General features: G+C 35.0%; 5 protein-coding genes across 11 annotated transcripts; 4 read left to right on the forward strand and 1 right to left on the reverse strand.

Moving 5' to 3' along the window:
• Positions 1–1,228: 1,228 nt before the first annotated feature.
• LOC112096089 (glucan endo-1,3-beta-glucosidase 9) lies at positions 1,229–4,455 on the forward strand. The gene is made up of 2 exons (XM_024178794.1): positions 1,229–1,695; positions 2,965–4,455. The coding sequence occupies exons 1-2, from the start codon at positions 1,352–1,354 to the stop codon at positions 4,076–4,078; spliced, it is 1,458 nt and encodes a 485-aa protein (XP_024034562.1). The 5' UTR covers positions 1,229–1,351; the 3' UTR covers positions 4,079–4,455.
• An 814-nt stretch (positions 4,456–5,269) lies between these two features.
• Positions 5,270–9,918, forward strand: LOC18034624 (transcription initiation factor TFIID subunit 15b). 7 transcript variants are annotated; one of them, XR_002904221.1, is made up of 8 exons: positions 5,270–5,556; positions 5,662–5,752; positions 6,295–6,991; positions 7,445–7,595; positions 7,676–7,736; positions 8,313–8,533; positions 8,657–8,707; positions 9,258–9,918. XR_002904221.1 is itself a non-coding variant. In XM_024178795.1 (6 exons), the coding sequence occupies exons 1-6, from the start codon at positions 5,346–5,348 to the stop codon at positions 8,437–8,439; spliced, it is 1,338 nt and encodes a 445-aa protein (XP_024034563.1). In that variant the 5' UTR covers positions 5,270–5,345; the 3' UTR covers positions 8,440–9,918. The 7 variants fall into 7 exon arrangements, 1 of the variants encoding a protein (XP_024034563.1); XR_002904224.1 differs by having other exon boundaries at positions 9,454–9,918; XR_002904222.1 differs by having other exon boundaries at positions 8,313–9,307; positions 9,454–9,918.
• A 33-nt stretch (positions 9,919–9,951) lies between these two features.
• LOC18034168 (protein FLX-like 1) lies at positions 9,952–12,320 on the reverse strand. The gene is made up of 5 exons (XM_024178796.1): positions 11,759–12,320; positions 11,340–11,509; positions 11,158–11,240; positions 10,167–10,199; positions 9,952–10,042 (listed from the first exon to the last, which is right to left on the reverse strand). Exons 1-4 carry the CDS (start codon positions 12,313–12,315, stop codon positions 10,167–10,169), a joined length of 843 nt encoding a protein of 280 aa, XP_024034564.1. The 5' UTR covers positions 12,316–12,320; the 3' UTR covers positions 9,952–10,042.
• A 2,850-nt stretch (positions 12,321–15,170) lies between these two features.
• Positions 15,171–17,364, forward strand: LOC18034625. The gene is made up of 5 exons (XM_006425082.2): positions 15,171–15,232; positions 15,334–15,541; positions 15,640–15,783; positions 16,651–16,792; positions 17,156–17,364. Exons 1-5 carry the CDS (start codon positions 15,171–15,173, stop codon positions 17,362–17,364), a joined length of 765 nt encoding a protein of 254 aa, XP_006425145.2.
• Positions 17,365–22,069: 4,705 nt separating this feature from the next.
• On the forward strand, positions 22,070–23,012 carry LOC18034546 (LOB domain-containing protein 12). Its single transcript, XM_006425083.2, has 2 exons — positions 22,070–22,326; positions 22,647–23,012. Exons 1-2 carry the CDS (start codon positions 22,171–22,173, stop codon positions 22,998–23,000), a joined length of 510 nt encoding a protein of 169 aa, XP_006425146.1. The 5' UTR covers positions 22,070–22,170; the 3' UTR covers positions 23,001–23,012.
• The last annotated feature ends 1,387 nt before the right edge of the window (positions 23,013–24,399 follow it).

A 24,399-nucleotide genomic window follows, 5' to 3' on the forward strand; every position in this document is an offset into this window, starting at 1 on the left:
TTTACAGAGGGATGGATGACATCTCAAAGGAACTATATGAAACTTTTTTCAAGAATGATACATAACCACAACCAATGGCATGATAAATCAAACCAAAGAAGTAGAGAAAGAAGGGGAATCCAATATACACATTGCAATCTAAAATGGGCTTCATCAAACAGAAAAAAGAAATGAAAATATCCATCACAAAGCAACTCAATGTGCAGTTTCATTTTCATCTTGAGTAATGATTGGTATATAATAATGAATAACTCAGCCACTCAACAATAATCTTATATATATTGCAATTATGAAAAACAAAATGTGAAACGAGCTTGATCTGTTCATTGATGGCAGCCTCATAACACTGGTCATTGTACTTGTGGCAAGCAAGTGATTCATGAGGACACTGGGAACATGAAGAAGCTCCTTCTTTACTTCCTCAAAAGGCAAAAAAAAAAGAAAAGGAAACGACCAATGAGGATCCATTACTTGCCTCCTTTGAACACAAAACCACAACACATCACTTGCATTTCTCTTGAGACATCTAACAAATGATAAGAAACCATTTGCATTCTTGCAATGAGAACAAGGATGAGAGAAACAGAGTCTTTCACTCAATGGGATTGAAGAATAAGACTGGCTTAGCACCGTTTTGTTTTAAAGATTGGTTTGTTTAATTTATTTTTTAATTAAAAAACCAAATAGTTCGACGGAGTTAGAGAATGGGAAATGGAAGTGAAAGCGAAGAAGGTGGCAACTTGTAAAGGGTAATATCCGCCAATCCGGGTGTCTAGGGGAATATACGGCCGTTGATGGAGTGACACGTGGATGGTTGTGATGGATTAATGATGAATGAGCGCGTGACGTGATTATTTATCCGTTTATGTTGATTATCCAGCTTTAATACAATTTTATCAGATTTTTTTAAAAAATAGAAGGATGAACAATTTCATGAATTAATTTTTTAGCCTCATATCTATCTTTTTAGAATTTGAATTTGAAAACTATCGTCAACTTTATCAGATGAATATTTAGTAATTTATAATATTTTTGTTATAATTTATAGCGAAAATTAATAGAAAGAATTTTTTTTAACTCGAACCGCAATACACATGCTTGAAAATTTTGTTTGGTAAGAATATCATGAATTTTGTTTTTTGAAAAGAAAAAAAAATCTAAATGTAAAATTCTTTTAAACACAGTGGCAAGCACTTGCACTGTTTGTACAGCGGCTGCATCGCACTCTCTTCAAACACTGGCCCACAAAACCAGCCAGTCACTATGACTCATTTATGCTTCTACCAGTTCTTATAAAAATCCATCCTTTCTACAAAAATTTTCAATCAAAAATCACTCTTTAATCCCAAAAATGTTTCCATATCTCACTCTTTTGGTCCTCCTCTTAGCCATCCCTTCAATGGGCTCACTGGCTGGAGCAATAGGGGTGAACTGGGGCACCAATGCCTCCCATCCGTTGCCACCAGCGAAGGTTGTGGAGCTCTTGAAAGCCAACAACATCGCAAAAGTCAAGCTTTTTGATGCTGACCCACTTGTCCTGGAAGCCCTTTCTGGCTCTAACATTGGTGTCACTGTTGGCATCCCGAATTCTCTGCTCAAAAGCTTAAACTCTTCCAAGAAAGCTGCTGAGAGTTGGGTCCATGACAATGTCACCAGATACTTTTCTGCTGGTCATGGCAATGGAGTCAGATTTGAGTATGTCTTCGTTCTTATATATTGCTAATAGTAAGTAGTAACTAGTCTTGGTCAGATGTTTGTTTTGCTCGATGAAAATGTCGATAGCTTGACTTAGGGTTCCTGGGATCTTTTTCCAAGTTTTTTATTGTTTCTGATTGTGGAAGCTGTGTAAGTTTTTGGAGGAAAATGTGGACAGCTGGCGTATTGTCTGGTTTTTGGTTGATTTGATTCCTGTCATGGAAGTTTAGTCTTTACAACTCCATTGCACAACTGCCTTAACTAATAACTTGACTGGGTGACACACACTGCTTTATTTAATGCTCTCAATTTGAAACTTTTTTTTTTATTTTTAATGAACAAAAGCATACGGTAACAATTTTTAACACCATATCAAGGATAAGATTCATTCTGTTGGTATCTCTAACATTCCATTGTTGATCTCTTAGACCAGTGTTGAATACATTGTGACTTGAACCATAGAAATATAAAACCCTGCTGGAGAATCAACTATGTTGTTAAAAATTGATCTTATGTTCTGTATCACTTAGATGATAATTTTCTTGATATTCATGGTTTGTTGGATTTATTAAAAGAAAATATTGTTTTCTTGCACTTTAGCTGTTTACAACAAGGTGAAAGGATCACTCAGTATGGTTTACGCATACTTGTTTGGCATTTGGAATTATTGCTTCTCCTAAAAAGTAGTTTGTTAGACAACTGAACACATTGTAAAATTTGACGTTGTGTCCACTATGGATTTTTTAAAGGTTTTTTGTCATGGTTTCCTAAAGAATTGGCTACAAGATCTGATGGTATCATTCAAAGACAGTTTTAGAAGCTTACATACTAGCATCTGTAAATTATCAGAGGCTGCTAAAGTGTTTGCAAGTTAGGAACAAGCTGTCAGTGACTCCAGGAGCTGCACTCCTAAATTTGAAGTACTGCTTGGTCGACAACGTTTTAGCATATAAACCTATTATTATAGATCTTTGAGTGATTGTATTGAGGTTAGGTTCATATCCTAGAACTATCTTCACTAGGTGTATAGGCTGGGGTGTTGAAGATGCGAAAATGTCTCCCTCCTTGTTCAAAGTGAATCTGCAATGGTAGTTAGGGAAAAGCAAGCAATGAATTAGGAGTTTCTAATGTTGCAGTAGCTACAACTGATTTGTTTTGTTTATATGATCCATATTAGAGGCAAAATGGAGTGTTGCTTTGTGCTTACTACTATTTGGACCTATTTTTCTTTCTTTGATAGAAAATTGATACTAACTGGACATTTTATAGGTATGTTGCTCTTGGAGATGAGCCATTTCTCCAAAGTTATAGTGAGCAGTTCCATCCCTTTATCATAGGAGCAGCCATGAATATCCAAATAGCTTTGGGCAGAGCAAACTTGGCAAGTGAAGTGAAAGTTGTGGTTCCATGCAGTTTTGATACCTTCCTGTCAGAATCTGGTAAGCCATCAGGAGGACACTTCAGACCTGATCTCAACAAAACCATGATCGAACTCCTTGAATTTCTCAGCAAACATCATTCGCCTTTCTTTGTGACCATCTCGCCCTTCATAAGTTTTCACCAAAATAAAAACATCTCCCTAGACTTTGCTTTATTCAAAGAGACAGCACACCCTCATAAGGACAGCCACAAAACATACAAAAACAGCTTTGACTTAAGCTATGACACCCTGGTTACTGCATTATCAACAGTTGGGTTTCCTGAAATGGATATTGTTGTGGCACAAATTGGTTGGCCTACAGATGGAGTAGCCAATGCCACCTCATCTACTGCTGAGATTTTCATGAAAGGTCTGATCAACCACCTTCGAAGCAGATCGGGTACCCCACTTAGGCCTCGGAATCCACCGATAGAAACATATATTTATAGTCTTCTAGATGAGGATCAAAGGAGGACTACCACTGGAAATTTTGAGAGACACTGGGGCGTTTTCACCTTTGACGGCCAAGCCAAGTATCATCTTAACTTTGGCCAGAATGCTGAAAAGCTAGTGAATGCACGAAATGTTGAGTACCTTCCTTCCAGGTGGTGTGTTGTGAACAACAATAAAGACTTGTCTAATGCAACTGCAATTGCCTTAGAGGCTTGTTCTGTTGCTGATTGCTCTGCAATCTCTCCTGGTGGATCGTGTTACAATATCAGTTGGCCCAGGAATATATCATATGCATTTAATAGCTACTATCAGCAGCATAATCAAAGGCATGATAGCTGTGATTTTGGTAGGTTAGGTTTGATCACCACTGTTGATCCATCAGCAGATAATTGCAGGTTTACTATTGAACTCCGGACCTCTCATTCTGCTTCTCTTCATGGGGCCTATCTTTTCCTTCGGACGGTATTGCTGATGTTCAGTACTTTCACTTGTCTGTCAAAATTTACGTAGTATAAGGCATCCTACGGCTACTATGATCTGCTCTCGAAGTTTGATTCTTTTTTTGGAAGCTTTTCCATCTTGATCTAAACTGGGAAAGCAGGAGGGAATGACTGGCAGGATCCATTTTTGTAGTCGTTAGGATCTTTGTCAACACTCCTACTTGCTAGTGGAATTGAAAGATCATTTGAGCGAAAATAGTGGTGTGAAGTATGGAACATACATTGTGTTGATGACTAATGTAATTCATGCTGAAATGATTCATTTATCAAGTGATTTGAATTCAACTATGCAGTCCATTGTGCATGTAATTGGTAGAGGACCTGGATATGATTTGTCATTTGGAGCCATTTGCCAAGGGATTTTGGTATGAATGATTATTGCACAAGTAAGACGCATGTGAAGGCTTCGGAAACTTTATAGTGCATCGATGTAGATGTATGTCGGAACAAAATTGATATTCGGTCTTTTAAAATTATCATCATTATTATATTATTTGCCTAAGCGGGGTTCAATGGTGTTGGGTGAGAATCATTAATCTTATTTGTAATTTTATGTCACTTAAATATAGTGGCGCTGCGCAGCGGTTGACAAGAGGTCTTCACCGTCCGGATTCCAGTACAACATGAGTTAGTGAATTTAGATACTAGAAATTAGAATAATAGCCAGTCAGTCAGCCGATGCCAAATCCTAAAAGTTTAGCTTCTTAGAATCTTCCAATAGGCCTAAGAATCAATCATATTTGGAACTCGTTATCTCAGGCAGGCAAGTTATATATAGATGCCCAAAGAAGAACGTCCTTAATCCTTATGGAGGAAATGTAATAAATACAGATATTTTGATTTTGGTTGAGATTTGACCCGTCGTTTTGGTCTCGACTCGGAGCAAGGAGCGTCACATAAGTAGTGTAGTTACTACTTGCTAGTTAGCGGTCAACGTGCCTATTTGCTTTAGCGCGACAAATTATATTTGATAATCGTTCGTTTTTAAGATTTGGTCAGTCGTAAATCCGTAAGCAAATTAGAAAAAAGAGGGGGTAAAAAAAAAAAGAAGGCAAGCCGGTCTCTTTTGTAAATCAATCATAATTTTGGACTGTTTCTGTAAATTTCCCCAAAAAAGATCTTGGATGCAGTCGCCCCACGTGTAGAGCTATATAGAAGCTATGCTCACGCGTACTAAGACATTATAAACCTAATATCCTAATCCTGTTCTTATTTTGTTCTCTCTCTAAATTCTTCGTTGATCTCGTAACAAGGCGCGAGCGAAACCCTAGATCGGCATGTCTGGGATGTACGGACAAGAAGGCGGAGATCCTGCCTACGTTGGAGGCGGATACGGCGGAGGAGGCAGTGCTGGTGTTTATGGAGGTTATGGAGGCGATGGTGGTGGCGGTTATAGTGGAGGCGGCGGTCGTGGTGGAGGATATGGCGGCGGTCGTGGCGGTGGTGGAAGAGGCGGAGGATACGGTGGTGGTTATTCGCAAAATCGAGGTACTTTAGCTCATGGACTTTTTTTTGGGGGGGGGGGAGAAGAAGTTTTCATAGTGTTGTAGAATTTACTTACAGAATTGATTTTGTTGTCTTTTTGTTTTAAAGGGGGAGATCGCGGTGGCAGAGGTGGCGGTGGACGAGGTGGCGGCCGCGGTGGAAGCGGTAGAGATGGAGATTGGAAGTGTCCTAACCCTAGGTAATATCTTTCTCTCCATATTTGGTTTGCTATTTCATGAGGTCTCTCTTATGTATGCTAATCAGGGCTGCTAGATCTTTTATCGGTTGTATGATTGGTTTCGTTGGGTGGATTTTGTTTTAATCAAGAAGTTGTTGATACATATGATATGCTGGGAATAAATTACAACAGTTTGAATTCATTTGAAACCTGTTGTTTGGAACAAATCATATTTTCCTTCGTGGCCTGCTTTATCTGTGCTAGACTGAACAAGTTTGAAGTATCGGGATTATATTTTTGTCTCAGTCCTCATGAGAAAATCAAATTAAAGCTTATAATGAATTGAATTTGAATTTGTAAAGGGTTCCAAATAACAGGATTTGATGAATCTAAATGGCTTTTAATTGTTTCATACTGTCTGTTTTGTTCTGTTAATTTGCTTGGAATGTTTGGTAATGCCAATAAGTGTTCAAATATGTAATTTCAGCTTATTAGTGTATCCCTTCTTGTTTTTATGTAAAAGCTTTAAATTGTGTAATTGAAACTGGCATGTGTCTATGTAGCTGTGGGAATTTGAATTTTGCAAGAAGGGTTGAGTGTAACAAGTGTGGCGCACCCTCTCCTGCGGGTGCAAGTGATCGAACTGCCAGTGGCGGCAGCGGTGGATATAACAGGGGAGGAAGTGGTGGTGGATTTGGTGGTAATCGTGGTGGTCGAGGTGATGGTGGCCGAGCCAATTATGATGGAGGTAGAGGTACCTATGAAGGTAGAAGTGGAGGAGGTAACAGAGGCAGCTCTTATGGTGGGAGTCAAGGAAGAGAAGATACTAGTTATGGTCATGTTCCACCATCATCGTATCCGGGGGCTAGTGGAAACTACCCACCAGCTAATTCTTATGGTGGGAATACAAATTATGAAATGGATGCAGTTCCTCCACCTACAAGCTATACAGGTGGCCCAACATCTTACCCCCCATCCTATGGTGGTCCTGTGGGTGGATATGGTGGTGATAGTTTTGGCGATGCGGGGGGTGGCAGCAGGGCTGGCCCACCTGCTGCTTATGATAGTGGGTATGCTGGTGGGGGTCCTCGGTACCAGGGTGGCAGTTATAGTAATGCACCTGCTGATACCTCGGCTAAGGTTAAGCAGTGCGATGGGAATTGTGATAGTTATTGTGACAACTCAAGGATATACATATCAAATTTGCCGCCAGATGTGACAGTTGACGAATTGAGGGAACTTTTTGGGGGCATTGGAACAGTAATATCCCACCCCTTCCCTTTGAATCAAAGTTTTTGGTTTCATGTTTATTTCATGTCCTCTTTGAAGAGATTTTGCATATATATTAATGCATTCTTTATCATGCATCTCTCTTATTGGCTGAACGTTTGTCTGTCCCTGCTACCTGTTTATCATGCTATCTTTTGGTTTCTTTAGAAATTTGATTTTTGTACTGATGATTATCCTGTGTACATGCTTCATTCTTAAAACCATTCAGTCATTATTTATTAAGTAGGCTGGTATTGTTGACTAATTATTTCCAATGCAATTCAGCTAAATTTGTGCATTTCAGTAATATGATTTACTTCACCATATATTTTCTGAATTAGAGATGTCCATTTCTTTAACTTCTTAATTCACTGAGCTTTTTTTTTTGAAAAAAAAGGAATTATGTATAATATATTTCTTGGACCCTTTTTGATTTGTATTCAGGTTGGAAGAATAAAGCAGAAGCGAGGCTACAAAGATCAATGGCCATGGAACATAAAATTGTACACAGATGAGAAGGGAAACAACAAAGGTGATGCAGTTTTGTCCTATGAAGATCCAGCTGCTGCACATGCTGCTGGTGGTTTTTTCCAAGGTACTTACCTATCTTTCTTTTATTTGTTTTAGTATGATCTAATCAAATTATAAACTGATTTGTTGTGCTCTTTTTCTCAGATCATGAAATAAGAGGTTACAAAATCAGTGTGGTGATGGCAGAGAAGACTGCACTGAAAACGTATGACTATAGCTATCTCCTCAGTTGATTTTTTTGTTTTTGAACGTTTGAATTGCAGATGTTGAGATGGACTTTGTTGCACTGATATTAGGCTATGAGGAATTAGGCCCTGCTTTAATGATATCACCTCTTATTATGCTTTTATTATTGCTATTTTCTATTGTTGGTTGTACTTTATTTTTAGGTTGATCAGTGTAGTACTTGCATACCTTGCATGTTGTTTCCTTGGTCTATATATATTTTAAGAAACAATTTCAACATGTATATTCTTATTGGGAAACAATTTATTCCTTCCTTCTCCTTTTGATATCAGAACTATGATTTTCTGTTAATATAGGAGTAGCATTCATTATAAGACAGTAAATTTGCTTCTTCTGAGACCACAAAATAGTCTGGAATGCACTTTAAACGAGTTATGGTGTTGGTGAAGACATTAAAATATGAAATCCAACTCTTTAGATGTTATTGGTTGGACTCAACTTAAGCATAGATATAATCGAGATTTTATTCTATTTATTGTCTATCCATCTGCTGTTTGTAATGTTTGTATACTATTGACCTAATTTTTTGCAACAGTGGTGGTGGTGGTGGCGGTGGTAGAGGGGGCTATGGCAATGGTGGAGACAGGCGCAGGGATAATTATAGAGATGGTGGTGGGCCAGATAGACATCAACATGGTGGAAATCGTTCGCGCCCATATTGAAAAATTTCTCTTTTTATGTACTAGAGAATTATGGTCTGAGAGTTTTTAATTGTGTTACAATCGCGGGATTGTTCTTGAAATGGAGAGGAAAGAGGTAGGTTGTTCACTTATTCAGGATAGACAATACCCCCTTTTTCTCCTTTCTCATTTATCTACCGCAACGTGGAGGGTAATCTATTCTAGGCGTGGGATTGATTAGTTGTGAATGTTTTTATAGAGGCAAGTGGATAACCAAAATATCTTTGCTGCTATGGTATGATATTTTCAGGTGAGTGCTGCTCTCTTTTAAAATACTTTTTTGCAAATTAATTTCACAGCTTGATGCGTTATGTTGATTTTGCTTGTATGTCAGCTGTGTCGTCTGTGGTGTCGACACAAGTTTTTTGAGTGTTACTTTATTAGAAGCATGCATGTTTTGATTAGGTGACTAATGTGTGGTTCTATAGATTTTGGCTTGGTAGACCAGGTTGCCAATATGGCAGTCCCCCAATGCACTCCTGACCTTTTACACAGTCTCAATTTTATGGTTGTTCTCTCTTCTCTTATTGTCTTAGTCCCTGCATTCTTGTTATTGTGGATCCATTTTTTGTTGCTGTCCTCTCCTCTCTTCCTTTCCTGTTTTAGTGATGGATCTGAGTTGGTTCTTCCAAACATGTGTGCTTGTGAGCAACTTCTTTTGGCAATTCAGATTACTAGTAATTAAGTTGGTGTCTTCTTGTAGCTTGTTTATTTTCTTGTATTATTTATTAGCTCTATGAGAATCTAATGATGGTACACGATCAACGGAGTAGTGACGTATTAGTATTATCTGATGGTAGGTGGTTAACTATCGACGGGGATTACTGAATATTAACGGAATAGATTTTTTGTAAGTATGGATTTCTTATTATTTTTAACGTAATTAGTTGATGGATGATGGTTATATTTTTGGTTGGGTAGAATTGATGGTTATTGGCAGAATTGTCCAATATCGTAAGTATATTTTGGTTGGGTAAAATTGATGGTTATTGGCAGAACTGTTCAATACCTTTGGTTTGGTTGTTGCTGCCATCATTCCGGTACTGCATTGGCTTTGCAAATCATATTTCGCCATAGCTATTGGAGGGGACTCGAGCACCTTGAAATGTTAATAAAAGATTAGGGAGTAATGGGTGGAGTAGCATCTTGTGCCATCTCAACAACATGAAGTGCCTTGGAAGAGTGACCTTACGATGTGATTTGCCGATTGTCTCGTTTGTTAGAAATCATCCAGTGATCTGAGATAAATGGAACTTGGAATTTGTAGGTCAAAGCTAATTAGGATTTAAGAGTTGGGCCTTTTTGGCAAATGGCAACTGTCTTTTTATGTAATTTCATTTTCGTATCGAAATTATTTTCTTATGTTACATTTTTTGGTTTTGTAAAAACAATCGTACTAACTCGGGTCGCTTAGACCGGAAACAAACAAAATAAGACAAAAAGGGCAAAAGAGTTCTGCAATTACTTGTGTTGACCAGTCTTCAACTTCTGCTATTTTTTCCACTGTGAATATGTGTCGTTTGCTGGCATCATTGTGAGATCATTTGTCCCAAACTCTAACTCAAACAATGTTGCATGACGGGCCCTAGATATTTGCACATAGCAGCAGAGATAAATTATCAAACGACAAAGCAATTCCAATAAAATTGGGGGACTACTACCAGAAAGGATACCGCCTGGCACCAGCAAATCTTGCCAGCGCTTAGTACCTATTGATGACCGTGCTCAGCACTGCCTTGAACCTGAAATGTAGGGCATTCAATATAAAGTGCTGTTATATTGAATGAGCTTGTTATCAGAGTATGAGCTTTGTATATCATTGATTCATCTAAAAGTGGGGAGAAACAAGACAATGGAGGAAATCAAGAATGAAGTAGCTGAATGATTCACAGTCTATGCATGCTAAAGTTGCCCGTGATATTAAAGTTACATATGATATTACTAACTTCAATCATAAGTAGCTTTTTTTTCTTTTTTTCTTTTTTTGGGGTATGGCTCAATTGTTATGAGCCAAATAATTAAAGGGTCATGAAAAATTACTTAAATTCGTGTAAATTACATATGTTGTAACTAAAATATACATATTGCTGGTACTATAATGAATAATTTGATATCCTTGGTACTATAATATCTGTAAAACAAATCTTGAAATAGTATGTATTTGGTAACGAACTAACAACTTAAATGACAAGAGCACAACTAAAATATACATATTGCTGAAAGAAAAAGATGAGAGTTGAGGAACCAAGTGCTTAGTTTTGTCAAGTATTTTGCCTGATTACTGGTGGGTACAGAAAGCAAATTTAAACATACCGGCAGCTGACTATTTATTTATATCTAGTTAGGTTAATGTTTCATTTGGTCTACATCCCTTAAAAACCAAATTTTTGGGGAAACAGTGGTTTATCGTTATCCATCACAGACACAATGCATGCGAAGAAGGCCTAGATCATATCTAAATAGAATAAGATATTAACCAATGTGAGATATCAATGAGGAAAAAACTATTGGTGTTACTTATGATGCTTAAAAAAAGAAAAAAAAAAGTGACAAACTTTAATAGAATTAACTCTAGTCCCTTAAAAAAGGAGAAAAAAGAAAAGGAACTAAAAACCATAGCTATTAAGGTATTATTGACCAGAAAAACTAAATTACAAGTTGGAGTTCCAGTACTGTTGATAGACATGTCAATGCACATACCTGATGCATACTGTAGGGATCAGCATACAGACTCCCTCCAAATCCTGGATCAGGATTGCCATAGCTTGCAGCATAGCTGGTACCTGAACACCAAATTCCAAAATGAATTTTATCAAACTCTAGTTATATATCAGAACCCAGATGATAATAGGTTGAGAAAAACTAAAAGAGGGAGTAAATACTTGGGTTTACAGCCGCAGCCGCAGCAGCTGCCCTCGCTCTCTTTTCTGCATTAGCTAGCTCTGCTTGTAATCTTTCAATTTGTTGAGCCACGGATATTATATTTTTCTCCATTATCTCCCTTTGCTCATGGTTACTCGCACGATTCTTCTTCTCAAATTCAATAGCAGCCCTATTCAAGAGCAAATAGTAGAATGCTTAAAAATCTTAAAGACAAAAGCACGATTAAACAATTATTTTTCCAATCCTTAATCACACAAAGACATACCAAATTTAATCCACTAGAAACAAAAATTGCCGCCTGAATAACATATAATCTACTAGTTGTGGAAAATTTAAACTTGAAAAAAATGGAAAATTAAAAATTTACAATGGGATGTCTATAAGAAAAAAAAATTGAAAATTGAATTTTTTTTTATACCTCCCTTTATGAATTTCTTGACGCTCAGTTTCAATCTCCGCCTTAATCGCCGCCATATCCTTGGACTCGTCCCTCGCTTTGGCCAAATCACCGTTTATTTCATTCAAATCCTTAATCATCTCCTGCTTGATCACACAAAGCTTCTCTATATCCGCCCTTACACGATCAAGTTCCGCGTGCATCGACTCAATCACACGCAACTCGGCATCCAATTTCAGCGACTTCTCATAAAGCTCGCGCACTTCGGCGTCTCTCTCAGCTTTCACGCTGGCGGCGACGGACGATAAGTGGCGGAGCTCTTGTTCAGCAACAGAGAGCTCTTGTTTAAGGGCCACGTGTGTGGCCGCCAGCCGTTGGTTGTCTTGAAGGAGCGACTGGATGTCGCTATGCTGAATCGCGATGCGGTCTTCGAGGTGGTGGAGTGAAGGGCTGTGTTGAGGTGGCAGCGCGCGAGTGGATAGCGGTGGTTCCCGGAGAACTCGGCGTCCGGACATTGTGAATTGTGATTGATTGTGAAGTGTTGTATGGAGGGAATTGCCGTAGATATTCATTCCCATTTCAGGCCAAAATACCGAGTGTATGCACTCTTTTAATTTTACATCCATATACCTAAAAATTTTGGGAGATTACCACAATAACCTTTGATTACATAAAATTACTTCATTTTGATCTAATTTTTTCGACTTTGTACTTGATTTTGTACTCCACTTTCTCAACCTTGTCTCAACTTTCTTCACTCACTAGATTTACTTGTCCTTATACTCAACCTCATACTCGATTTTTATTAATTTCTTTTTCAATTACTAAAAATAAGAAAACAACACAAAAAAGTCTTAAATAACTACATTTAATGGAGTAGTATGTGTTTATGCGTTCTTTTATGAGTTCATGTTTCTTATACCTTCTCTAATATGAATGACATGGTGAGAGAGAATATATTATGAAAAGGATGGAAGAGATGAAAAATATTGAAGGAAAAATGGTTTAATGGTGATATGAAAATAGATGTTTCTTAATGGGTATTTTTGACTTTTCCCTCTTCATTGGGCATTTATGTGTAACAGGCTATAAATTTAAAATTTTGGGCCAAATAAGACCAAATGTAGTTTGCATTTCTCTCTTCTTGTGTCTCTGATTATTAATTATTTATTCCATATAAAAAATTTAAGGCGAGTATCCATCAATCATCTAATATTTCGCATTTTTTTATATATAAGATGATTTTTAAGTAGTACTAAGATTTAAAATAGATTCATGACATTTACAACTTTTCCACTTTTCCATTAACATTATTTATGATTTAACAGAATATTGATAAAATAATTATTTTGCCCTTAACTATAAAGAGACCACTTATTTATGGTTATTTTGGATATTTTTGGTAGGTGGTGTTGTTTTGGATTGATGGGAACAATCTGTAAATTCTAAATTTCTCATAACTGGTTATTATTATTATTATTGTTATGGGAACAAACTATAATGTTCAAAGTTTCAATAACTGGTTATATGAGTATTTTCAATAGGCCTGAGCATTTGAATCAATTTAACACGAACTGAACTCTAAACTTATTTTGGGTTGAAGCTTAGAATGCATTTGGGTTCGAAATTCAAAATCGATCGGGTTGTATTTTTGAATAGTCAACCTAATCAGGTTAATTAAGAAAAAAAAAACTCATTTTTAACCCTAACACATCATAACTTCCAAACATAAACTTCTCCCCCGCCTCCTGGCTGCTCCCCCACTCTTCTTCTTCTTTTTCGTTCTTCTTCTCCTTTTCTTCTGTTACTATCGAATACCATTTTCTTCTTATGCTCCTCCTCCTCCTCCTCCTTCTTTCCTTCCGTTGCTACCAAACATCTTTTTCTTCTTACATATTCTTTTTCTTTTCATCCTCCACTACCAAATATTTCTTCTTCTTTTTCTCATCTCCCATTAGTTAATTGTTAGTAACTAATTTTTTTAATTGTTAGTTAATTTTTTAATTTTCTTTTGTTAATTGTTTTAATTGTTAAATATAGAATTCTTTATGTTAATTAGTTAATTTGTGAACGAGATTACAAGAAACTTGTTTGATATTTAGTTAGTTACTTCGTTTTTGGATGGAAGTAAAATTAAGGTTTCTAATGTAAATGAACTCGAATTTATAATCTGAACTGAACCAAAATCAAATTGAGTTGAATTGACCAAACCAAATAGATTGTAACCCAAACCAAAACCCAAACAAGCCGGATTAAAATTTGATTTGCCCACACCTAATTTTGAATGTATTTTGGATAAGTATGACTATTTCTATTAGAGATTTATTGTCATTGAAGATTTGTTATTATTGTCAAAGATATGTTATTCATGATAGATTATATGAGTAGGGTGCTTGATTTATATTGTAAATGAGCAACAAATTGGCTAATATGCTTATTTTGGTGACATTATATCTTTAAATTAGTAAGTTTGATAAGTTTCTAGAACTAATTTTGTAGCCGTTATTCGTCCCTATATATATATTTGTCTTTTAGCAAGGATTAAATAATTTTTTACATCAAGGGGAAAAATAGTCATTTTAATAGTATTATGTTAAATCCTTTAATAGTATTAATGAAAAAGGTGAAAAAGTGATACGTTTTGTAAACTTTAGGTAAGAAGTTGTAAAAAAAAAGTTATCTTATATTTTTGATAAAATACCAAACATCGTATAGTCGATAGATATTTGCTCAAAGATTTATTTGACTGTGCAAAAATTGTGAATACAATAGAAATGAAAGCGCCACTAAAACTCTTTTTGATGAAATTTTTACTTTTTATTTGAATAGTCATTTTAACATTAAAAGCTCTATATAAAAAAACTCTTTAAATAAGATTTTTTAAATGAAATAATGTTTCTCTCTTTTTATTTAATATTATTTTTTTGTCATCATTATTAAAGAGAGATGTTATAAATACTTTTTTTTTATGGAGGGAAAGATTTGACTAAAATCAATAAACATATTTATATTTAAAGAGTTTTTTTAAAAATAAATTATTTCTTCACTATTCTATTTAATACGTAGATAAATAAATAGTCATTTAAAAGTAAAATTAGAAAATTGTGATTCTCATTGCCAATGCCATTCTTTGTGTGAACCTGTGTAAATTAATCCGACATGTCTCTCTTAGGTTTACTGTACATGCTACTTGCCGTTTATAACGTTTTATTTAGATGACATGTCATGTATTTAATTAATCTCGATAACACGACATTTCACACAGTCTCTTCGTTCGTTTAGTAATCCAATAATGTCATATTATGTGGTGTGCGAAACAAAACCAAGCTGAGCACAACAAAAGTTACCCGCCAATTTGGTCCCATTTAATTTGATTAGAAAATAAACAATTTTTAAAAATTCAGAATCTCAAATCAAATAAATTCAATTCAAAATGTCAAATTCGGAGTTTGATCAGCAAATCTCCCTCTTTCGCTCTCAAATTAGTCGCAGAAGGTTCACAGATTTGTTAATTTCCCAAAATGCTCAAAGGTCAATGAATCATCTAAATTTTACAAATTAATTTCACTCTTTTTTTTTTTTTTCAATTTTAGCAGATTCGATGAAGAAAGTATTCGAGTTCTCGAATCGATACTGGTTTCAAAAGACGTGAAATCGCTAATGGAAGTGCGAGCGGGCTTGAGAGAGTACCTGAGATCCGAATCAATCTCTGTTATTCGCGAAATCGGAGATGAAACTGTGGAGAAGAAACTTTTGATTCTCGAATTCTTCATTCGTTCTTTTGCTCTCATAGGCGACATCGAGGCAAAATTTGCCCCTGAAATCTAAAAGCAATTTCAATTTCAATTTCGATTTCGTGATCCATGCTCCCGCACCTTACCTTTTCTTTTTGATGCTTGTAGAGTTGTTTGGCTTTGAGATATGAGGCGTTTGTTCTACGTGATCTTAAGTCTGCGAGTTGCAAATGGCTTCGAGTTTCACACACAGAGTGGATCAGCTTTGCTGGTCAGTCTCTTGAGAATGGCTTTTATGCCGTTGCTGCAAAGGTACCCAAAATCCTTGCCGTTTTGTGCATGCTACTTACTATTATTAGATCAACCGATGAGACGACACCGTATTATTTCAATTTTAGTCTCCAATTTTATGCTTCGTCTTCGTTTATATTGACACAATTTATAGCTCTGTATTACACCTGGTTCTTCAGTACTATTTAGGATTTTACAAAAAGATGCTGACGAATTTTTGGAATTCGAATAATGGGGCAATGGTTGAACTGGATTTTGAATTTTGTATTTATATGTATACAATGAGTCTAAGAGAACATATAAGAGGTGCATTAATACAAGTGATTGTTCTTTGGTGGATCATAGATGTAGTAATTTCAGAAATCATAGTAAACATGTGATTTCAGAAGACATTTGTGGTTGCTCCATTCCAACACTCTTTAAAATTAAAGATTTATCATCTTATAGCGATGTCCATAACTATCTTATGCCTCTTGTTACGGTTTTCCAGTTATGTTTTAATTGTAACGCTTTATGGTTTCCTCCACAAAATTTGTGTTTAACTCCTAATGAGAAGTTGAGAACGATATTCTATTTGTTCACTCCTAGGCCCTCACCTGAATTTGGCTTGAAGTTCACCTCCAAGGCATTGTCTCCAGCAACCTATAATAAATATCCGTACAAATTACAGAAAATGTTGGATTATATGATTTGTTAATGATGCATGAACATTCTGCCTGCCCTTTATTTCTACATTACCGATTTGAGTTGGAATTTCCATTTACAGGTCTATTGTCAACTGTGCCTGACTTTTGCTTTACTTCACTGTCTGGCTCATTGAACTTCTTTTTGATTTCTCAAGGATCAAGTGCCTCTGTTCATTTTGTTTCTGAACGTTTGCTTATACAGGCATGTGAAAATGCACAATCATGCCTCCAAAGAGATAATGTTGCAGATTCAAAAACAGGTGAAATCTTTGAGTACATGCAAATGTTGAAGAAAATAAAGAGTCTCAAAGATTTTGCTCTAACAAAGGCAGGTTCACGATCTGGTATGTGTATAATGTTTCAACTCCCTAAAATTCACGTCACATTTCATATGCAAATATGGCTTAGATACGTTATGAACTTCTCATTTAGCATCTTGTCGTAACTTGCAAGAGATTCTAGATAATATTCTTTAGGAGAATATTGATTGTATGTCGCCTATGTTTGATCTCTAAGTCTAATCGTGAATGAGACAGTTTTACTGTGTGTTAAGAATAATATGCACATGAGAACATGATTCTATGTATGTAGTTTCACTGCCTTCAAAATCTGTTTATGTTTCTTTTTTCTCAGCATTTATAATCTTTAGCGACCATGATTCTTGTGAATTCTTTCATAATCATTTTAAATTTGTTTGATAAACCCAGTTCAAGCACAGGCAGCAGAGTACTTGAAAAAGAAAACAGTAGAGAAGGGGAAATTACTTTCTTCGCATCATAAAGAAACAAAATGCCCCGCAACCACTCTGTTCAGAAATGGAATTAAAAGGCGAAACATAAGAAAGTTGCATGAACTTCAAAGCTTCCAGCAGGTCACCGGTGGCTCAAACTCCACTCAATTTTCATGTCCTTGGTAAATTTTTCTTATTTTCATGAAGTTTAATTGGACAACTGGATTTATCCAAATGAAATGAGCTAATTCTGACCATACAGAAGTAGTATGCACATGGCATAAGATGACCTTTAAAAACTCAAAATCAAGAGAAGATCATTACATAGTATGGTTGAAATTTTATTCCTCTTGTGTTCTTGTCATCCAGGAGAAAGTCAATTCAAGAAAGAATATTATTTCTTTAACCTATTAACCTGCCCGCGTCCTTATTTTTTATTTCCCTTTCTTTTTTTTTTCTCTGACCGAGTTGAAGATGGTGGAGATTTGCAATTTGAATACAGATTATATTCTTGGCGTTGGAAATCCAATATGACTTCTGTTGAAGCAAATGAATTTTGATCAGGTAAGGTGGCACTTGAGCCACCAACTTGGGTAGGTAACTTAACATCGTCAAACATTGCATTCTAAGTTTGTAATCTCCACCGCTAGCTTTAAGATTTGATTTTTGAAAAAAATGCAAATTTCAAGAATCGAATCTTCCATTTCGCCGAAGCTCATTTAATGGTGGCATCGAAGCTCGCATGTCTTATTTTTCTCTAACATTGTGAAAGATGTCTGTTTCTTCCTCTTTCTTTATTCATTTGCTTAAAAAATTGTAGAGTAAAACAAAATTTTCAAGGTTCTCAGCATCTATTGCGTAGGTGCTTAGGGCTTTGAAATTGAAACTTGGTTAAACTGTAATTACGCGTTTTATGAGGACATTATATTTACTGTTAAAAAAGAGAGAACTTCGGATTATCCAGTAAAGAATAATCTTTAAAATAACTCATAAATTATTGTAAGCTTCAATTTATCTCCCATTGTTGTAAAGAAGATAAAAAAATTTCATCAATCTATCTCTATTTTTCTTTTATTTTTTGAAAAAAAATAAAGTTAAGATTTACAATAATTTAGGGATATTTTGAATATTATCATCCCACAAAGAAGTAATAAAAAATTTACCCTAAGAAAAATTGATATTTTTGTCTTTTTTTAGAAATTCTTTTATCAGCATGATCCCTATAAACTTTTAATATCCTATTTCATTCTTGGTATTAAAATGTTAAAAATGAATTAGCATACAAATTGATATATGTTAGATGAGGGGGGGGGGGGGGGGGAATTCACGTGTAAAAATTAAAATTTGTTAATTTGTATGTTAACACAAAAAAAAGATATGTTAGAATTCATAAGGGACTTAATTGATAATAAAATTTATATGACGGATGAAAATGCCAAGTCAAACACTATCTTACAAGTAATGTAAGATATATCGCCTCAAATGAACAATGTATGTGTGGGACATATAAACACTATCTTACAAGTAATGTAAGATACATCGCCTCAAATGAACAGTGTATGTGTGGGACATATACATTGTTTATGTGAGAGGAATGTATCTTACATTAGTTGTAAGATAGGGGGATCCAAATGCCAATCATTCGTAGGACCCATTTGAAGTTATTGATAAATGCCTTAAAAGTGATTTTGAGATGCTAAATAATAATTTTATTGTTTAGAAAATTTTTTAAAATTACTTTTGACTATATGTCTATATCACACTATCTAATAATAAATTTTGAAAAAAAATTCTTTGATTTTAAGAATCAGTTCTCTCTCTCTCTAACAATTCTACATATTTCCTCATATTTGTTATATAGGATCAAAGTCATTTTTATTCAATTAGTAACAAAAATCATTTAAATCAATAAATTTAAGGAGATCAATTATTTTGTAATAACAAAATAAAAGAAATGAAAATAATAACGTAAAAATATTATTTTTTTATTTTTTTAGTTACCAATTATTATATAGACAGTAAAAAATATTTGACATATGAATAGGGTTGTTTTAACTTAAATTTTTTACCTAAAATTTTGACACATATATTAAGTCATTGATTTTTTTAAAAATCTAATATTGGATGAATTGCCATCATTAAATATTGTTTTAACTTTCAAAATCTATCATTAGTTGCTTGAAATCAATGGATCAAATTTTGGGTCAAAATTTTAAGTTAAAAATTTAAGTTGAAATATCCCCACTTTTTATATATATTTTATATTGTATAAATAAAAATTCATTTAACATTATATCCATTATAGTCTTTTTCATTGTTGCATCAAACACAAATAATATTTTTTGAGCCAACAACATCTTAATTAATCCTATTTACAACTAATTATTTCTAAAGTATAATTAATAGTAATTATTTTAAAAATTATAATATTACTAAATTGGCCCTTAATACTATGGAGGAGTGATGAGATAAGAACCAACCAGAAAAAAAAAATTAAACACAGACCTTGGGTTATAAGAGAAAGAGAATATAAAAAATTAAGAAGAGAAATATAAATATCTATTTGCATGCCATGACAACTAGGGAAACAGAGCTGTTTTTCTTGGAATTAATGGAAGATTAGAAGCTTGGAATCATGTGCAAGGCATTAAATGCCAAGAGTGAGAAATGGGTCTTAGGGTTCTTCAACTTTTGTATAATTTTTAGTTTCAGTCTCTCTCGAAATGGGTTTCCTTTTAATAATCCTTAAACCCTAGCCTCATGTCGGATCTTAGTAACTGTTTCACATTCATTGCTGCTGCTTCTTTGTGATTAATTAGCCCTTTTAGGATTATTCTTCACTATACATATCAATGAAGTGAGTACATAGATGCCATATCGGTTTCAGAGACGCAGGGGTAAGTATTAGTGGTGTAAAAGAAAATTATACATAGTGACCCTGAGAAATGATTATAATAATTTCTGGGCAACGACTAACCATTGTGCTTGTTAGGCAAAGAAATGATAGCGCGGGTCAAATACTACCTCAGCATTTAGATTTCAAGTGAGATGTGAATGCAAATTTGTAGAATATGGCGCTAGAAAGTAGCAGCTACGCGACTTAAATCCAAATCCTAAGATGCTACTTGGGAACTCCAGCAGTAATGTTATGCAAATTTTTAGAAGCTTTTGGTAAAAAGAGATTTATATTTCTGGTTCACTTATTTTTTGTTACAATTTCAAATCTTTACCATGTTGCACGTCCATTAGGAGATGATTCTTGACTTTTCTGTTGAATTTGTCAAAAGCTGTTTTTATTAAGGCTAAATTTTTACTTTAATTTCTTGAACCCAAAGATCAAATTTCTCTAATGCAATACCAAAGGTAATAATATGTACGTGCCCTCACTTTATGGATTTTCAAGTGAAATTTTCTTACTGTTAAAAAAAAAATGTTAAAAGTTTCTTGTAGATGGGTGCATTAGATAAAGAATTTTGGTTCATAAGAAAACAGCAAAAGGATTTTAGTGGACCTCTCACACCTCATTTTAATTATAGTTGATCACATCACATCTGGTATCGTGAAGCATCGAAGTTGGTATTTTAGATGCTTTTTGCAGCATTTGATTGTTCATCAACTCTCTGAATACATCATTAATTGAACATTGATCAACGATAACATTAATTGCGATCCCTAATTTTTATTTTGTTGGGTTGATCAAAGGAAGTGAAAATTAAAGAGATAAAGAGAAAGAGAAAGAGAAAGAGGAAGATGTGTTTTTGTTTTGTTTCCATGTGAATGTTCACCAACAAACATTCACGTCGAGCCCATTTCTCATGGAGTCTCGGTCTTGGCTTTAGTCTCAATTTCGAATCGTCTCGCTCCCACCGAGTTTTCAAAAACCCTAATCATTTATAGTTATTGAATTTTCAAATTAGTTATTCTCACAACTCAGGCTATTTATCACGATTTAATTATTTTGATATCTTGACATTAATAGACATGCAAAGAGTCAAACAAGAACGAACGTGGAAACTACACAAAGTGCATGGATGGATGACAACTATCACGCGCCTAGGCGGTGGTCAATCTCCTCACACCCTCAATTTTCATAACCTATAAGATAGATCTATTTTAACATGCCCAATGACTTTATCAATTATCACCCTTGAAATCTTTATCGAAACTCTAAAAATAAACCCTCAAGGTTTTCTTTAATGTATAGTTAACCTCCTCACTTTTCAGGAATTAACAACACACATATCCCGTATCTGTTTGGGGTGCTGTAGTTAACATTGCGTGTGTGGCTCATCCTTGAAAGATCTCATCATAACATACAACTAAAAGAAAAGGAAAATGCTTGGTGAAAAGAAGTACGAGAGAAAGACGAGAGAATTAAAAAAGAAAATGATAAAGAGAGAGTGAGTGGGTAGAAAGAGAGAGAGGGTAAAATTTTTTCGTTTTTCTCTCGTGCTTTTTTACACCTAGTACTACTCAAAAGAAAATAGAATCTGATGCGGAGTTCAATGTTTCCAGATTCCAAATAAATTAAATATGTTAATGGAAGCGGGTCTATAAATGTCTATTCATAAAACTTTAGGGGTCTGCCTATATATTTTAAAAAACCTTGTGACATTTTTTCCCCCATAAAACTCTTTGGTCTAAAAGGGTAAAACCGGAAAATGGCATTCAAAACCGCTTGTACTCGCACACGACCGTTTCTTTCACATTCGGCAATATATAGGCTTCTTAAGTTTAATCATGATAATCTATTCAAAAAAAGTTTAATCATGATAATAATTTAATCAAACATGCATGTGGATCCATTTCACACAGGATTCCACCTCCTGTTCCGTTATAAATACACACGTTAACTTCATTTTTCTCATCGACAATAAGCTTGTGTATTTCTCTTACAAAATTTTCTTGCATGTTTGTCCCCCTACCTACTAATTAAGACAAAATATTTTCCCTTGATTTGGCTTACTCCTAGAGGTACAACAGAAGGAATCAATGGGAGGCTCTTCACCGTGCGCATCCTGCAAATTGCTACGCCGCCGCTGTGCCAAAGACTGCGTCTTTGCCCCTTACTTCCCTTCGGATGACCCTCAAAAATTCGCCATGGTTCACAAAGTCTTCGGTGCTAGCAACGTTAGCAAAATGTTACAGGTTATTTTCTGTGTTTTTTTTTTTGGTTATATATGTATTAAATTTTCAGAATATATATATATATATATATTTAAAGATATATAAGGAGAAATACACGTGTCTACTCACCATGTATAGTCCATAGCAGTAGCCAGCAATGCGCCCGGCTAGCTAATCCCTCAGCAGTTAAGGAAGTATACAAATGAATATTTAGTCGACAAATATATACACAAGTGTCCAAATATAGAAGATATGGACAGCTTGCTCATGAATCTGCGGTGGCGGTGCGGATGATTAATTCTTGATATGATAATTAAGATTTTTTGTTGTTGATTTTGCAGGAGCTGCCGGTTCATCAGAGAGCGGATGCCGTCAGCAGTTTGGTGTATGAAGCAAATGCTAGAGTGAGAGACCCGGTTTACGGATGTGTTGGTGCAATATCATATCTACAAAACCAAGTGTCCCAGTTGCAGATGCAGCTTGCTGTGGCTCAAGCGGAGATACTTTGCATTCAGATGCAACAAGATCCCCCAGCGGTCTCGTTGCCAACGCAAATCGATCATCACCAAGATCATGACAGATCTCTTCTTCTATCCTGCAGCAACATCAATCCTCAGTTACTAGCAGCAGGCTTTGCTTCTTCTAGCAGCAATGCCATCCAAGATCCTCTCAAGAAAGAGTCTCTTTGGACTTAACATAATTATTAAGTGCCTTTCTTTCTTTCTATCTTTCTTCCTCTTTCTTTTCCAGAGAAAGCTTTAATTAATCTTCTCTACTGTTGGTTAATGTACGGTCTTGTTTTTTCTTCGTTTTCCGGCTAATAATTAACTTGAACATGGTACATAAGGAAAAAAAAAAGGTGGATTAAGTTTTAATAAAGTCAAAACTTGCATGTGGGATATTGAGTAAAATAGGGTTAACAATTAAGCCTTCTTAATTATATTATTTAACCACAATCTCCACTTGGATCCATGAAAGAATTAAGCTATTATTCTTAGCTAGGAACCCTAGATAGCTTTCGCAGATTGCTTAGATACAAAAACAGATTTAAACGGACTCGTATTTTCAACTTTTCAACTTATAGCACTCCATTTATTTTATTTTATTTTTAGCAATTTAGCGGCCAAGGTATTCAATGTTAAGATTTAAACACCAGCAACTTGAATTTGGCAACACAATTATACTCATTATTACTAAACAGCAGTTATGTTGTACCGAAAATATAAAAAATAAAAAAATAAATAAACAGCAGTTATGACTCAAAGCCGGAGCACAAAATTAAATACCAAAACCAAGCCTAATATCCAATAAGTATATATATCTTAAGCCATAATAATCAATAATGTACGATCGATGCATTCGCACTGTGTTGATATTAACAAACGTGATTCATCAACTGGCACCATACATATAGCAAGCTAATTAGACAGAGAGCTGGCTAGCTTTAAGAACACATCTTTCATTGGCGTGTTCACGTGAGAGGCTACAATAAATAAAGAAGTGTGCTCTGTTCATGGAAGAATCTTAAGGCCATACAAAATTAATACTGTGTGTACAAAATAATTATTCAAATCAAAACCCATGGGTAGTTAATCTAATGCCAGTTGCCAGCTCCAACATTTCAAAGCAACACCCTGACTTTCAGTAGAAGCATTTACTCACACATAATAATTAATTCTATCCATAGTTTCAATCTGAACCGTCCTCTTTGAAAAGAAGAAAGCTAGCATCTGGATCGTTGCATGCACAAATCATGATATTTTTGTTCTAACTTTGACAATTAATGATGACTTAAAACTTTGTCTAATATTATTATTATTCGACTTGCCATCTTTCTAGCTTTTAACTTTGAATTATAAGGTGACTTGAAGACTAACGTTTGATGACATCATGACCGTTGGTTGGCTTTGACACAAATATTTAATTTCTTCGCATAGAATTGAAAAGTCTTTAATTTAGCCTTAAATCTTTGATTATTCCGCTCCATGTTAAATATAGAGTAATTTAATCGAATTTTGATCGGAACATTGACCCTCTGAAATATACAACATCAAGGCTGAGAAAACCAACTTAGGCTCACCGGAAAAACGTCTC

Source organism: Citrus clementina, unplaced genomic scaffold, assembly GCF_000493195.1.
Source record: "Citrus clementina cultivar Clemenules unplaced genomic scaffold, Citrus_clementina_v1.0 scaffold_8, whole genome shotgun sequence".
Lineage (NCBI taxonomy): Eukaryota > Viridiplantae > Streptophyta > Magnoliopsida > Sapindales > Rutaceae > Citrus > Citrus x clementina.

Bases quoted from the DNA above. Each gene is read 5' to 3' on its own strand.
- LOC112096089 (XM_024178794.1), top strand. From the start codon at position 1,352: ATGTTTCCATATCTCACTCTTTTGGTCCTCCTCTTAGCCATCCCTTCA. The intron at 1,696-2,964 runs GTATGTCTTCGT...GACATTTTATAG, and splicing joins GGCAATGGAGTCAGATTTGA to GTATGTTGCTCTTGGAGATG.
- LOC18034624 (XM_024178795.1), top strand. From the start codon at position 5,346: ATGTCTGGGATGTACGGACAAGAAGGCGGAGATCCTGCCTACGTTGGA. The intron at 5,557-5,661 runs GTACTTTAGCTC...TTTGTTTTAAAG, and splicing joins TGGTTATTCGCAAAATCGAG to GGGGAGATCGCGGTGGCAGA. The intron at 7,596-7,675 runs GTACTTACCTAT...TCTTTTTCTCAG, and splicing joins TGCTGGTGGTTTTTTCCAAG to ATCATGAAATAAGAGGTTAC.
- LOC18034168 (XM_024178796.1), bottom strand. From the start codon at position 12,315: ATGGGAATGAATATCTACGGCAATTCCCTCCATACAACACTTCACAAT. The intron at 11,510-11,758 runs GTATAAAAAAAA...GCTCTTGAATAG, and splicing joins CAAGAAATTCATAAAGGGAG to GGCTGCTATTGAATTTGAGA. The intron at 10,200-11,157 runs GTATGTGCATTG...CCTACATTTCAG, and splicing joins ATCCCTACAGTATGCATCAG to GTTCAAGGCAGTGCTGAGCA.
- LOC18034625 (XM_006425082.2), top strand. From the start codon at position 15,171: ATGTCAAATTCGGAGTTTGATCAGCAAATCTCCCTCTTTCGCTCTCAA. The intron at 15,233-15,333 runs GTTCACAGATTT...CAATTTTAGCAG, and splicing joins TCTCAAATTAGTCGCAGAAG to ATTCGATGAAGAAAGTATTC. The intron at 15,784-16,650 runs GTACCCAAAATC...TTGCTTATACAG, and splicing joins TTTATGCCGTTGCTGCAAAG to GCATGTGAAAATGCACAATC.
- LOC18034546 (XM_006425083.2), top strand. From the start codon at position 22,171: ATGGGAGGCTCTTCACCGTGCGCATCCTGCAAATTGCTACGCCGCCGC. The intron at 22,327-22,646 runs GTTATTTTCTGT...TTGATTTTGCAG, and splicing joins ACGTTAGCAAAATGTTACAG to GAGCTGCCGGTTCATCAGAG.